The sequence below is a fragment of the Rhea americana genome, unplaced genomic scaffold (genome assembly GCF_003343005.1).
Source record: "Rhea americana isolate MKP2758 unplaced genomic scaffold, rheAme1 scaffold_81, whole genome shotgun sequence".
In the NCBI taxonomy this organism is placed as follows: Eukaryota; Metazoa; Chordata; class Aves; order Rheiformes; family Rheidae; genus Rhea; species Rhea americana.
This window is the reverse complement of record NW_028186990.1, coordinates 2,761,920-2,776,501: the sequence shown is the minus strand read 5'-3', so window position 1 is coordinate 2,776,501 and position 14,582 is coordinate 2,761,920. Positions and strand designations below refer to the sequence as shown.

At 46.1% G+C, this 14,582-nt stretch overlaps 1 protein-coding gene and 2 non-coding genes across 5 annotated transcripts in view; 1 reads left to right on the top strand and 2 right to left on the bottom strand.

Annotated features, from left to right (window-relative positions):
- Nucleotides 1-4,718: 4,718 nt before the first annotated feature.
- Nucleotides 4,719-4,790, top strand: TRNAP-AGG (transfer RNA proline (anticodon AGG)). Its single transcript has one exon. It is a non-coding gene; the product is annotated as a tRNA-Pro (tRNA).
- A 436-nt stretch (nucleotides 4,791-5,226) lies between these two features.
- TRNAP-CGG (transfer RNA proline (anticodon CGG)) lies at nucleotides 5,227-5,298 on the bottom strand. The gene has a single exon. It is a non-coding gene; the product is annotated as a tRNA-Pro (tRNA).
- Nucleotides 5,299-7,212: 1,914 nt separating this feature from the next.
- RCSD1 (RCSD domain containing 1) overlaps nucleotides 7,213-14,582 on the bottom strand; it is a 35,296-nt gene continuing 27,926 nt past the window's right edge. For all 3 annotated transcript variants that reach the window (XM_085323008.1, XM_085323007.1, XM_085323009.1), the window contains 5 exons: nucleotides 13,963-14,052; nucleotides 13,100-13,171; nucleotides 11,545-11,748; nucleotides 10,392-11,028; nucleotides 7,213-9,457 (listed from right to left, as the gene is read on the bottom strand). In XM_085323008.1, the coding sequence (XP_085179134.1) occupies nucleotides 10,432-11,028; nucleotides 11,545-11,748; nucleotides 13,100-13,171; nucleotides 13,963-14,052 (963 nt within the window). In that variant the 3' untranslated portion in view covers nucleotides 7,213-9,457; nucleotides 10,392-10,431. The remainder of the gene's footprint in view (nucleotides 9,458-10,391; nucleotides 11,029-11,544; nucleotides 11,749-13,099; nucleotides 13,172-13,962; nucleotides 14,053-14,582) is intronic.

Here is a 14,582-nt window from a genome sequence, read left to right as displayed (position 1 = left end):
TGTCCGCCCCCGGCCGCGGGCCCGCCCCCTCGCGCCTCGCGGCCGCCGTCCCTCGCGCAGATAGGGCCACGCCGCCGTCACTCGCACACACCTCCTGCGCCCCGTTCGCCCCGCGCCGGCCCCAGGCCCGTTCCTCCCCGGCGATTGGCCGCGGCGCGGGGCCGTCAAGGCTGGGCGCCCTATCCGAGAAGGGGGTGGCTCACCCCGCCCCTCCAGCCGCACACGTGACAGACACTGATTTATCCGCGGGCGGGGCGGGAGCAGCGTGCGCTCCCGTGCCTGGGGCGGCGGCGGCACCGTGAGGTCTTTTAATGCTACTCAAAAATTARCCTTCTATTTAAAAGCTTAACTGGGCATCTTTAGAGACGCACTAATGATCATCTGCCTTAAGAATRATAGCCATGCAAACAGAGTTTATTTCTTAGACAAAATCTAAATTAGATTTGTGTCAGTTATTAGAAAAAATAGCACTYTCCTAACTTTCATGACATAAGAGGCCTGAAACAGAGTTTAGCTTGATCACAGCAGGTAGTCACTCCTCAGATAGCRTATGCTACTTAAGTCGCTTGTAATGCATTAGCAGGCCTCGTTTTCCAGACAAACTGTACTAAGAGTACACTGCCACGCTGTTTTGGTGCCCCCAGTCTCTGCAGTCATTGGCAAGTTCCCCTGTATACAGGTTACGGTATCTGCTAACAAGCGCCCAACCAGGGTTTCTTCCAAGCCACCCAAGGAAGCAGGAGAGCACTGCTGCAGAGTCTGTGAGCAGAGAAGACAGCAGGTTCCCCCAGCCTCCACTTAGATTGCTTTTGTTCTTCCCTGTTGACTCAGAGAGCCTGTTCGGTGTTTCCCATGAGTACAAATTCCTTTCCTGCTATGCTGATAGTATAACTAGGGTTGCCTTTTGCCTGGAAAGAGCTGATTGGAATTTCCCTCCAATAGACCTGAGACCACGCTTTTACAGTTCTTTCCTTATCTGGCGGTTTTACTTCCTCTGTTTTGGGAACCTCTTTGTGTATGTTTCTTYTCTTTACTTAGCTATGTATTTTAATGAAGCTGCACAAGCTTAGTCATATCACAAGACTATTGCTCACTGCATGAGACTTCATAGACCTAAAATATATGCAGTTAGCTCCAGCCCTGTGCACCATTGTAACTAGTCCTCTCACACGCATTACTAGTATTTTTCCGCTGTTCTCTGACCACATGTAACAAATACAGCTATGCTAGCATGTGCTAAGCAATCATGTCACAAGACTACTACYGGGTGCATGTGGGCCATGATGAAGCAAATCCCAAGGATGACAGACCTCAAACTGAGAAACACYGCTAGATTATTTTCCTACTCTCATGCAAGATACCACATTCACAACCCTTGTGGGATTTAAAATGAAATGGCTTAAGCATTCRTTATTTATGCCCTCAGAGGAAACTCTGGAATATGCCCATCAGCTAAGTCCTGAACATATTTGCTAGAAACCCAGACTACCAGAAATCCAGGAGAGTATTTGAGAATAAAGGTCAACAAAGGCAATTCTTTGTATCATAGGTAATTCTTCCTTGTTTGACTGCCAGCTCATTTAGTACCTCTGACTTCCCTTGTAGATTAGGCTTTAGCCAATCTATCAAGATCTGTACTCTCCAAGTGGAGCAGAAATTGATATGCAATAATAAGCCTTTCATCTCAAACTCTTTTGCTTCAATACTCCCTTAGAGCTCTTCCCTTATGTGGAAACTTTAGCCATTCCCCTAGAATCAGGAGACCAAAGTACTCTACTATGGAAAAGAGAACATCAGTACCAAAGTTCACTAAGAGCCTTCAGTACTACTCATGCCTTCTCTTTTTATATGCTAATAACCCTGATCCAGTCACATGTGTCCCTTTGTCAGAGGAATTCTACATTTTCTCCCTTCCCTGATAGGGCTGAGATAAGGTTGTCACAGGTACAGCCCTGCAGATGGCTAATTCATCAGAGTAAGAATACCACTGTGCAACACACACAATAGCTGGGACATACTTATTGTAGATCAGTTTCTTTTTAGATAGTAATGGTTGAATTAGGATCTTCTGCTATTTTCAGAACAGGAAGGAAAGCTCTGGAATACAGTTCTTAATTTGCCCTGAGGGCCTCTTTCCCCCTAGCTGTTGCAGTTCCACCCTCTGTCTAGAGATAATATTGATACTTACCAGATTTCTCTGTAATTCAGCTCATTTAGCCACAGGTAAACTCATCTCTTCTGTGTGAGTGTGAAGTGGTGAGGAGTTCCTTTTCTTCCAGCTGAATCTGTTCCCTTTCAGGTCAGGCAAGGAACAGTGATAGAGCAGGACTGCTCAGACTGAAGGGTGACACAGACCACAGCAGCCTCCCTGCAGGTTGCTATGAAGTTGCCTAATTGGTTTCCAAACTTTCTTACACAGGCTGCAAAATCAGCATTCAGTTCCACAAGAAAAAAAAATGCTTTTGTGTCCTTTTTGCTTCTGCTTAGTCAGAAAAGGAAAAATTAAAAAAAAAGTGTAATTGGGGAAGAGGTTACATCATTTTTTTCCATGGTTGCTGCTTATGATAGAAATTCAGACCTTCTTTCTTCATTACCCTGCTTTTTCAGGGGGCTCTCTACTAGCCTACCAGAAAGCAAGTAGCACTGTGATGTCAAAAATGGTAACAGAGTAACATCTTTTAAGAGCTGAGGTAAATATACCCAGATTGGTTTTGATTGTTTTCTATTTTAAATTGCATCCCTTTACCTCATATTTTTTGAGGAGAAGATGAGAGAAAAGCTTGTTTTGTTTTAAAGCTGAAAAGGCTCTTGCTTTAATTTTCAGGTCCAGAATGATATGAATTTAAAATGAAATGTTCTGAGACATTGTTACAAAGTGAACACTCTTTAAGGAATTGTATGGTAGGTGTTTTTGGACAGCTGCGTCCAGATATACATTCTTGGAAAAACAAAACAAAACCTAATGTGCTCATTTTTCATTTTGAAACAATAAGAGAAGAGCAAAATGAGTGAGAAAGAGCAAAATAAAGTATTGTCTCTCTTGCAAGACTAATTTTTCTTCTTCAGGTTGTGAAGAAATTGTGACTAGCAGCTAATGTTACATTTACGTTTACTCTGGTTAAATAGAAATGCAGTGGTTCTTTCAAAACCCAGAGTTGGCAGCATAGTAATTACATATCGTACTTGTTCTGTAAGTATTTGTCTTCTGTAATTAGCTTAGGAAGAATGGCTGGGATCAGTCAGTGTTCAAGAAGAAGTATTCTGAGGAAAGCTTACAATGAAAACAAGATGCTAATGATTAGGCATTCCTGTGCTGAACTGATGCTAAGGAACAACTTGAGCCATAAATATTCTTGATAACCTTGATCCATAAAAACCCATAAAATGAAAGTAATTATTTTTCCTGTCTCTCCCTTCTACCCTCTCTCCAGCTTCGTGGAACAGAAACAAACTTATTTCCCAGACTGTTACAATACAGAGACAATAGCSAAAGGTAGAACTGAACTGTAGCCTAACCAACATCAGTGTCTGTTTTAAGAAGACTGATACTTAAGTAAGTCTGCATAAGAATGACACAAGCAGGAAAATAATGTAACTACTGCTTAGGTGTGGTACAGTTTTAAATTATGGAATTGAACAATGTCTTTTTTTCTTCTTTTGATTGGAGTTTGTGGTTTGACTGCTAAGGTTAATGTTACATATTGTTAGCAGATTTTATGCACAGGTTTAGATAAGTTAACAACAGTGAATGGAAGAAAGCTCAGGAGCAACAACACGCGCAGTAACGGTGCAGCAACACTGCATGTACATCATGAATAACCTGGAGCACTGAYTGCAAAAAGTAGGGCAGGCTGTGACTTCGAGAGTGACAGAGCACTGGAACAGGTTGCCCGGAGAGGTGGTGAAGTCTCCTCTGGGGATATTCAAGGCCCGCCTGAATGCAACCCTGTCTACCACGCTGTAGGTGACCCTGCTGAGCAGGGGGGTTGGACTCCATAGGTCCCTTCCAACCTTACTGATTCTATGATTCTAGGTTGTGGAGTTGAGATATATTTGAGCTATCTCAAAAGACTGCCATGGAAGACAGTAACATGTAATCCCTGATCACTCCTGCATGGGCCACCCACCACAGCAGCGAGACTGCTGAGCAGGTGGGGCAGTTAGCCAGACTGCTGACACACTTACCCTGTCACAGCCATGGGGAGACAAGGGGAGGGAAGCCACAAGGGTGAAGCCTTCCCAAGCAGAGCRGGTGCAGCTCCTGCCTCCATTGCTCCAGACTGAGGCAAAGAATCAGGCTACAGGCYGGAACCGAGTTAACAAATCCTTGGCTACTGCAAAGCACGGTGCCTATTTACTACTTGGCATTTCCATAATGTTGTTTTCAAGCAGCTTCTCTTTCACTTCTATGATGAATTCTGAGCATGACTGTAAGGAGAAAAAAAAAAACATTAAAAAAAAGAAACGTTCAGGCCTGGCAAAAATATCCTTGGTAGCTCTCCGTGCGCGTTTAAGAGCTATTTCTGCTACCAAGGATGGTGTACTGCGGCGCAGGCCCCGTCTCCGCCGAGCGAAGGGGCGAGCCGCGGGCGCGAGMAGGCGCCGCGGACGGTTGGAGCCGGCCGCTAACGGCCGCCGTGCGAGGCCGGGTTGTTGTGGGGCAGGGGGTGGCGCAGCCTAAGCTTCCTCTGCAACGGCGAGGAGGTGTTCTTTACGGCGGCTCGTTGGTCTAGGGGTATGATTCTCGCTTAGGGTGCGAGAGGTCCCGGGTTCAAATCCCGGACGAGCCCTGTTTTGTAATTTTTTTCCCCCCTCCCACTTTTCTCTTTTTCCCTTTCTTCCCCCGCCGCCCCGCGTTTCTACAAAGCGCGAATAAGCCGAACTGCTATTATTCTCCGTGCTTACCGCACAGAAAGCTGTAATAACCAGAGAAAACAAAGAGGCATTAAGTATTAAGAAGGACAGACATGCTGCATTTCACTGCCCCTTTCTCCCTCCCAGCGACTCCCGTGGGCAAAACGCCGGCGCGACGGCGCAAGCAGGGGGTCTTCCACGGCCCGCAGAGCCCCCACGGCGGCCTTTCCTCCGCAGACCACCACCGTGGCGACAAGTGGGCTACGGCCCCTTTTGTCCTCCCCGGCACCAACATCGCCGCGGCTTCGCGGCAATAAAAACGCCCGCGGACGCGGCAAAACTGAAGGGGGCCCAGCGCCCCCCTCTCGCGGAGGGCTCGTCCGGGATTTGAACCCGGGACCTCTCGCACCCGAAGCGAGAATCATACCCCTAGACCAACGAGCCGCTCTCTACTGCCTCCTCCCCAGCTCCGCACTTCACTCTGCGCCCGCCTCCTCCCGCCTGGCTCGAGCCACTCGTCGCGAGCGCCTCCGCCGCTCTGCCCTCCCCCYGCCACGTACCCTAATGGTTCAGCCCACCCCCTCGGAAGATACCATTCCTCTCCCTAACTGGGAGTTATTCCCCGCCGCCGCCGCCAGACTATCTGGTGGCATCGCTTACATCCAACCCTAGGGCTCCGCCYGGCAGAGCCGATTCCTATCCCTCGTGGGAGGGAGCAGGAGCCCCCACCTCAGGCCTCCCCTAGGCGATACCACTCCGGCACGCTTCCGGGGGGGAGGGGAAGAGCGGAACCACCCTCCCTTCCCCCCGGCTCACGCTCGCTCTACTCCGGCTGGCTGGGCAGGCGCGGCCGGCGGGACTCCAGCCGGGCGAGCTCACTCGCAGCGGAGCGGAAGGAGGGGGGAGGGAAGCTGCTGCCCCCTTCTCGCAGMGGCTTTGGTTTAACCCAGCCCGCCGCGGCGCGGGGCCGTTAGGGGCGTGGCGGCCGCAGGTGTGAGGGCGGGGGGCGCGGCTCCGCGTCGGGGGTGGGTGTGGGTCGCTTTGAGGGCTGGACGGTGGCTTGTCTCCTGTGTGCTAACGCCTCACGCTCGTGTTTTCACAGTTGTGCATGGCCTCCTGCAGCTCCTAGATCTTTCAGAATACCTTATTCCTGCTATCTGTAGCTGCTTTCAGTCCTTACCYGTAGAACTCTTTCCTCTGACTCCCACTACCATGTAAACAGAGTCCAAACAAAAAATAACCATAAAAATAACAAGATCTCAGCAAACACAACTGCAACAGTCACTTTGCTCTTCTGCTGCATTCCTCTCCCCACTTCTTTGTTTATTTTTATTTCTCTAATTTCCTTATTTCCACTCAGCGTAATGGTCTTCTGGCCAAGGTTTGCACTGCCACTTCCTTTTTTTTGTTTGTTTTGTTTTGATCTTTTAGGCACCATCCACATCAAAGCTATTATAAAAATTATACTAGAATTGACTTGCTCAGGATGTTTTCCAGCTTAACCAGTATCTAACCTTATACCTGCCTAAGGGAGCTGAGGGGCACCTGTGGATCTGAGTGCCTCCACTCTATATGTCAAGCCAAGCTGTAATTTACATTGCAGTCAAAACTTTTTGATCTCACACACCTTGTGGACACAAGACCACACTASCATTTACGAGCCTGAGCCTACATTTTCTGATAGTATGGATGGGACAGAGACGCATGCCTATATGCACCCTCTGCTTTTGCAGTGTCACARTGCTAATGATGGCCAAAGAGCTTTTTTTTTTCCCTCAAATTCCTCTCATTTGCCCTGCAGAAAGGGTGAGGTTTGTATGCAGCCTGAGCTGAGGTCACCTGCAGATCGTGGATGCCTTCACCTGAGCAACAGGTGTCTTTTTTTTCCAACAACTTGTAAAGCTATTAAAGACAAAGACAGTGATGTAACTTCTGGCTCAGAAAGTCTCCACCTGGTTGATTGCCAGAAGCTGGGAAATCTCACAGGAAGGATCACTGTGTGTTGTCTTGTTCTTCCCCCAAACAACAAATGGTCTTGGAGAAATGGTATTAGACTGGACAGAGTTTCACTCTCTTCTGTGCTTAGGTATCTGCAGAGCTGGGGCAGGGAGCATGGCAATCCGCAGTGTTAGTGCTTGCCTTAAGGAACACCCTCTTTCGGGGATTAAGCACATTGGTTATTACTGTTTCCCAGAAGTAATAAATAAATAAATTAATTAATCCTCCAAATTAAATTAAAATAAAATGTTACACTCTTCCAATAGCAGTGGAAATCCCTCACCCATTTTGTCAGTTTTCTCCATCCCCTTCAGCCTCCTTCATCTCTCCAGGAGGAAAYACAAGAGATTTTGGGKTTTTTTTTGTTTTGTTTTTATTCCACCATTTACATTTTCTGTTTCTCCCTCAGATTTCCACTCCCTTGCTTGGGACACACATACACATTCTCTAAACAGGCGCACACAAATATMTATATATACAGTAAGGCACAATCACTCACATCCAGATGAGACACTCTGCTGAGAGAAGAAACAAGTCACAGTAAATAATTGCAGCCTGCCCTGGAATACAAGCTTTAACAAACATACTAAAATAGATTTGAAGGCAACAATACTCCACAACATGGCTCAAAAGGATGTGGGGGTCATGTTTACCAACAAGGCTGTTCTATAGATAATGGGCAACACTGCTGGCTCTCAACAAATGATACCTTAGTGCTCTCACCTGGAAAGAAGAAAGGCAGGGCATAGAACCATTTGTTTCCTTGTGGTTTTAGTGCTGGTGAACAGAAAAGGGACATCCCTCAAAACCATGGGTGATGCTTTGTAATACTGCTGTATTTCAGATACAGACAGGCTATATTTCAGAGCCCAGTCAAGGATGGATGTGAGCTGTGTTSTGAAAGGTGCCCATGCCTGTCCACAGGACAGGGACAACACAGGCTTCCTACACTGCTTAGCTTAATGTTTGCTRGGAGGGATTTTGTGAAAGATAATGAGGAGTTGTCAAGTTCTGTCTTTGGTCTCTGTAGCTACATCTATACTGCTAAATAATAGGTGGCTGGCAGCAGGTGTAAGCATTGGCCCTTAACCATCCACACCACTTAACCGTTAGTTGACTCCTTGGTTTAGTTTTTCACAATTCTGGTTAGCTGTCTCCAAGGCAATATATATTCTGTAGAGAGGGCTACACCTAAGCAGTGTGGCCCCTTGGCCTTGAGCTAGTGCTACTTTTTATTCAGTATTACAGATACAGCCTCAAACACTGCTGTCAGAACAGTGGTCAGGTAACAGAGTCTGTTGTCTATTGTTTATTTTCCCTTACATAACTTACTTCTTATGAGCAACAAATACTCTCTAGATGTAAAAGATTTTTGGCTCAACCACTGCTAGTCCCATGAATGAACTACTGTTCCAAGAGAGGGGGCAAATCACATACAATGCCAATCCTAAGTACTTRGAGGGACTTGCTAACTGTACTTTGCCAAATCAGATTCAGTCAGGCCGTATGGCTTGAAATTTGGCTATCTAAGACCTCTTCATTGACTTGCATAAAATTAACGAGTAAGCCAGAATGCCTTCTATCACAAATAGCACTAACTGGCCCCATGCAGGAAGTTTCAAAAGAGAATCAAAAAAAATTGGATAGGGTCTGGAAATGAGACGGACTGATGGACAAGTGGCCCTTCTAAATCAGGACTAGAGCACAGGGCTAGGTAAAGAAAACTTGCCCTATTGACCGATACAGCATATATTTTCTCTGGATCAAATCTGTTGGTTGTTACTTTCCACCAGWACTAAAACACCCCAAAGTTGAAGCACACAGAAAAATTGACTACAACGGCTAGGTGTTTCATACACAGATCATCCTGCTCAACCCCCACTCCAAATGGATTTTATGCTTTATAATCAGTTTTCAAAGAGTTTTCTCCATATTTAGGATTCACATTGTATGCCATACAGTATTTGTAGAGAAAACATGCTTTTTTTCCTGTTGTTAAAATGTTGTTTAATTAAATTTGAAAAAACAAAATTTTCTTAAAGAAGCTACTGAAAAGGCACCATACATACAAACATACATACATACAACACACAAACATATATGTGTGTGTGTGTGTGTATAAGTGTGTGTGTATGTAAGTGTGTGTGTGTGTATGTATATATATATACATATAGATATATATGGGTCCTACACTGATGAACTTCATCTAAGACCAGTGCAGGGGAGAAGAAAATGACATTTTGGAGCTCAGCAGGAGTGAGGAACAGGGGGCCCAGAAGTGATGGTGGCAGTTGGGCCCAGCCAGGACACCATTTATCAGGTCTCTCATTTCCGGAATATCCCCTAAGAAAAGTCAGCCAGTAACTACATTTTGAAYTCTGAAGTGATTATAAGCCAGTCTCTCACTCTGACTGTAACAGCAGATGATGGTGTGAGAGCAGAGGGCCAGCGACTGGTTACTCAGCTCTGGGATGCTTCTGAACCTCCGAGTATATCCATATTCTGCTCCTCTCCTGCCACAGACAGTTTTCCAGTAGCTTCCATGTTGATTGGGTTAGRTGGCTCCTATTCGTGCGTTGTCTCCTCTGTCCTGACTGGGTATGTCCTTTTGAGAAAGGAAAAGTAAAGAAATTATGAAAAATAATAACAGGTTTAAGTAAATACAAAGATGGGGAGTCTATGACAGATACTGTACTCAGGAGTACTTTAGTAGTTGCCGTGCTAGGAGGGAAAGGTGAGCTATATAGCCTGACCACCAGACTGCTTCCTTCAGTTCCTCCTTGCCAAACCAAGTAGGCATTTGAAGAGGGGACAGGCAGTTGATGTGGAATGGGATATTTCCTCAAGCATCTTTAGCTATGTTGGGTATCAGTGGTTARAGAATAAATAAGAAGCTAAAATAGAATAAGCTCAGCCTTAGACAGTGGAAGTCCTCTTTTATTTTAAGTGGTAGAGACCCATGCCTGCATAGTTCTAGGGCTGACTGTGAAACTGGTATGTGAGCAAACAGTTTTTGCTGGCAAAGCTAACAAATGGTTCGAAATGTTTCTTTAAATCAATCTGCCTGATAGGAGGAATACTTCTAGGAGTGTTTTTCTATATATAATATGTATACATGTGTGCATGTATATATATACATATATAGGATGTATATGTGTATATATATGTATACATATATATGTAGGGATGTGTGCAGAGATCGTATATCTAGTTTTTACAGRGGAAGAGTGCTTTTTGTTACAAATGTTTTCAAAACTAAGCATTTGAGCAGACTGCCAAGTCTCAGAAGGTATCTCTGTTTTCCATTTTATTGAAGCCAGAATCAGCAGTTTCTACTTCTAGCCAGTCCCCTCTCTGTAACACCAGCTTGGGGGGCTTTTTGGTTGTTTCATGTGCCCTTCCCTCAAGCCAATGCTGTCTGAGATTTGATACTCTTGATGAGTGGGGAGCAGCAGAAATGTTAGCATGCTCTGACATTTTCATTAGTAGGCAAAAACCTGTGGTATTTTAGGAGCCATCATCATGCAGATCTGTCTTACCTGTGCATCACAGTTGCTCTGTGCCCTGGTCCTGTGTGGGTTATGTTGAAGACTCACTGGTGATCTCCAAGTCTGCTGCTGCCTGCAGTGTCTCAGGTGCCAATGGTGTTTCTTCAGTGTCTGATGTTCCCTGTGTGTCTGTGCTCTCACTGGTCTCCTTCTTCTCTGTTTCTTCCTTCTCTTTGTCACCTTTTTCCTGTTCACAGGCACTGCCTTCCTCCTTTTCTCCCTGCGGACCCTTGAACACCTTCTCTTTCTTATCTCCAGAGGGAGGTTGGGCAGCATTCTCCTCCCCTGAGGCACAACTCACCTCCTGCTCTGTATCTCCTGCATTGTTCTTGCAAGGAGTCATTTCCTCTGCCTGTTTTTCTCCTTTTTCTTCATTTTCTGACCTACTGGATCCTCTCCTTGATGGAGGCTTCTCATCAGACCCTRACTGCTTTTTTAGTGCTTTGCTGCCTGTTTCTGCCTCCTCCACCTTGCCCTTGGGCCCAAACACCTCATCCCCATCTTCTCTGGCACCATTTTCTGGAGAGGAGATGTTGACCTCTAAGTCTTCCCCRTCTCCATATTCCGACAGAGATCTTCTGAATCTCCTGGAGGGAGGCCTACGCTTTATTGATCCTCGTGTCCGCACCTTGAATACAGGAAAAGCAGACATTGAAGAACACAAAGAGAGTAATACTGGAAAGTAGGAAAGTACAGCAGAGGAGAATACCCCAGGAAACTTGATTGCTATGCTGGTTGATTCACTTTGCCTGCTCTGCTGCCCAGAGGCAGGCAGAAGAGAACTGCTTTACAGGATAAGCAACTCCCTAATACATTCCTCCTTCCCCACTGTAAAGGTGGTCTTTGTCTCAGTTTGATCCCAAGTTTGGATCATTGTCGCAGTTTAAACTGTGGCTCTCTGTCCAAGTTAGACCCTAAGCCAAGGTTTTCCCATTCATTATGCTTTGGAATATGGTGGTTGAAGGAGTCCGCACAGCGATTGAGCATCGTAAATACGCGTTACAGCTCCTCTTTTAAGTGCCATGCAGTGGGGCTATATGGGCTCTCTAGTCTGTGGCTACGTAAGCCTCCTGTTCTACCTCATCCCCAAGCGATAAGCAAGCTTTACCCTACTGTGTTGGAGAAACCCTCGCACATTACCTACCTTGTTATAGAATTGCAGCTGAGAGCCTTCTGGGGGTTGATCGAAGCTGACTGGTGTCTCGTTGGGTTCACTAGGTTGGGACTGGATGCCGGGGCTGCTAGGGGTGGAGGGAGGGGTGCTGAATGGAGAGACCATGACTTTGACACCCGGGCTTTTAGGAGATGCTCCCGGTAGCAGGGCAGCTGGAGCAAAAGCCAGATTGGCCTGCAAAGGAAAATACACATCGTCAGCATGTGACACCGGTGTGTAATACATTATTAGCCACACGGGGGAGCCCTTGCTCTCGCCACGAGGAATAGCACACCTCTCAGCTGTCATAACCCACATAGCTTCTGGTTACGGGTCCCTCCTGGTGATACTGTCAACAAACAAACCCGGGCAGAGAAGTTATGACTAGACGTTTGCCCTTCCTCAACAGCTGGATCTCGGGACTTGGTCTTTTGTCATCCCGAGGCCTTTAGGGATTTTCCAGTGACCGAGCCAAGCCACTATCATCTATAGTAACTGAGCCAGGWCAGAGCGTGAACAAACAGGCAGCAATCACTCGGAGATGTAAACCACCCCTACTTAAACGGACCTCTCATTTGCAGACCTGGTCTGCAGGTCTTTGGAATTATCCATGTGGTCATGAGGAGTGAGAAGATCATGGAAAGAAGCAAGTTTGTGATTAACTATGGCAAAGTGATTCCTTATCAACTCCTGCTGGCTTGTTACTAGGAAGCTCCCATAGGCAAATGTCCTTGGGTGCATTAAATGGGGACGCTGCTATGAATAGACTTATGTTGTGTCAGGGCGCTCAGGTGGCATTATGTTCAGTAGTGGCACATGCTGGCAGGAGAGGCAGCTGGCACTAGTAGGGCACTATGTCTAAGGGCTGTCAGGTGCTAAGCTGTCCTCACCAGCATGAATCAGGCACCACTGAGAGACACAGAAATGATCCTGGGTTTGTTTGTGTGTAACTTGAGGAATCAAGGCCAGGAAAACACAAAGCTTCTAGGCACTGGTAAGGGAGTGTTAGGCCCTAGAGAGCTGCTTCCCCACCACCACCATAATTGTAGCTGTCTGCTCAAGGCCAGCTCCCTGATACGATGAAAGTGTCTAAAGCTTTAGATCATTGTGAAGGAAGAGCTAGAAGAAGCCTCAGCCAGGATTTCTCTCCTCTTCTCTTGGGAGCTACACTTAAGCTGAGGCTCGTGCCCTTGATCCCCACCTGAGCTGCACTGCTTCCATGCCTGTTCCTGGCCATGTACCCTGCAGATCCAAACCCTGAGCCTGACCTGCAGACTGGCTTCCTGGCTTGACCTCAGATCTTCCTTCAGACTTGCCTGATGATCACTGTGCTATGTCTGACCCTGGTTACCATCGCTAGACCTGCTCTGTCCTTGTTTGTTTTTTGTTGGACTGGGCCCTTGTTGATGAGGCCACTTCTCTGCTTGCCTAACTGTCACTCTCAGCTCCCCTTCGTTTGCAGTTGCTCCACAGGAGAGAGAGCCATGAYAAATGCCAATGAGTTTTAATTTGCTGGGACAACCATGTGGGCCCTTCCAGGACCTACCTGCAGCTTTTCAATCATGGGGGAGCTTTTCACCTTGACCTTGGGCATAGGGCAAGCATTTGGAGACGGCTTCTGCAAAAAGAAAATGAAACAGGAAAAGGCCACAGTAAAGTAGATGAGAGAAAGGAAATAACACTGAAGGCAGAATACTTAGAAGTTACAAGGAGAACATACTTGTAGGGGAGTAAATCAAGCCTCATATAGGATCTTAACACAAAGGCTTGATCTCTTCTTTTCTAACCCTGCTCTTCTCATCTGATCTAGCCATCCTAGGGCTCTACATATATGTATCCTTCTTGAGGGAGAAAAGGTGATTGCTTTTTGCCTGAATTATCGGAGTTTGGTGGTGTGTAATGGCTCTGCTGCTATTTGACCTTTGGTAAGGTGTTTAGTCTATGACAAAGTTTTCCCTGACATTATTTGAGGACTAGGCATGTTAAAATTCTGCCTGTCAAAGGATATGAGGCCTTAATGTTGGTAAACATTAGGAACTTTTTGTGAYGAAAAAGGGCTTTCTGCTAGCACTTAGCTAACAGGGCTAATGGGCATCCAATTAATTTGGACAGGAAAGGCCAAGTGACCGGAAAGGTAGAGCTATGAAAGGCTGAAAACAGCTTGAGAAAGAAGATTGTTGCTTTGAGGAGGGGCATGTTGCTCCTTTGAGATCCAAAGGAAAAGGAAGGAATCTAAGACTGTACACCTTTGCTATGTTCCTTTGGCTTGGAGGCAGCAAGTGGCTGTAGCTATCAGGTTTGCTGCTGCATGACTAATGTCTTACATTGCACAGCCTGATCACTGTACTGCCTCTAAGTCTGAGTCTGCAGAGAAGAGAGACCTTGTCCTTCTATTAAATTAACACTTACTTGTTCATCATTATGGCTTGTCTCTGTCTTGTGGGAATAGAGTGGAAGGGAGCATGGTGGTTTCCTCCGAGTTGGCTTATGTGGTGGTACCTAAGAGAAAAAAACAACCAGCTCAGCAGTGGGGAAATCATATTTTTAAAGSAAGTGAAATTCAAGCACCAAACAACATGCTCTGTAAGTGACTTGCTTAGATGGCAAGACCCAGCTCGCCTAAAGAAAACATCCAAGGGCAGCATTTAATATTAGCATATGAGCAGGTGGCTGTCATGCCTGGTGTGCTTACAGCATCCCTAGCCCAGTCCTAGTGTTAGAAAAACAGTCTTCATCCTTTCCCCCTGCATGAATCACAAGACTTAAGGCTCTGGTCAAAGCATGCTCTCCTAAGCTGTGGAGGGTGGAGAAACCTTCCAAGAAGCTTCATCTCCAAAGCATCCTGCTGGAAACTCCCTCACAATGGAATAGCTTGTTATTGTTCTGTTTCCTGTCTTATTACCAGGATTCCTTTTCAATGAGTCTCAGCTTCCTACCTGATTCATGATCTTGCTATTCTACATCTGAATTATTTTAGAGGCCAGAAGGGGCATTCTGGCTTTTTTTTTTTTTTTTTTTTTTTTTTTTTT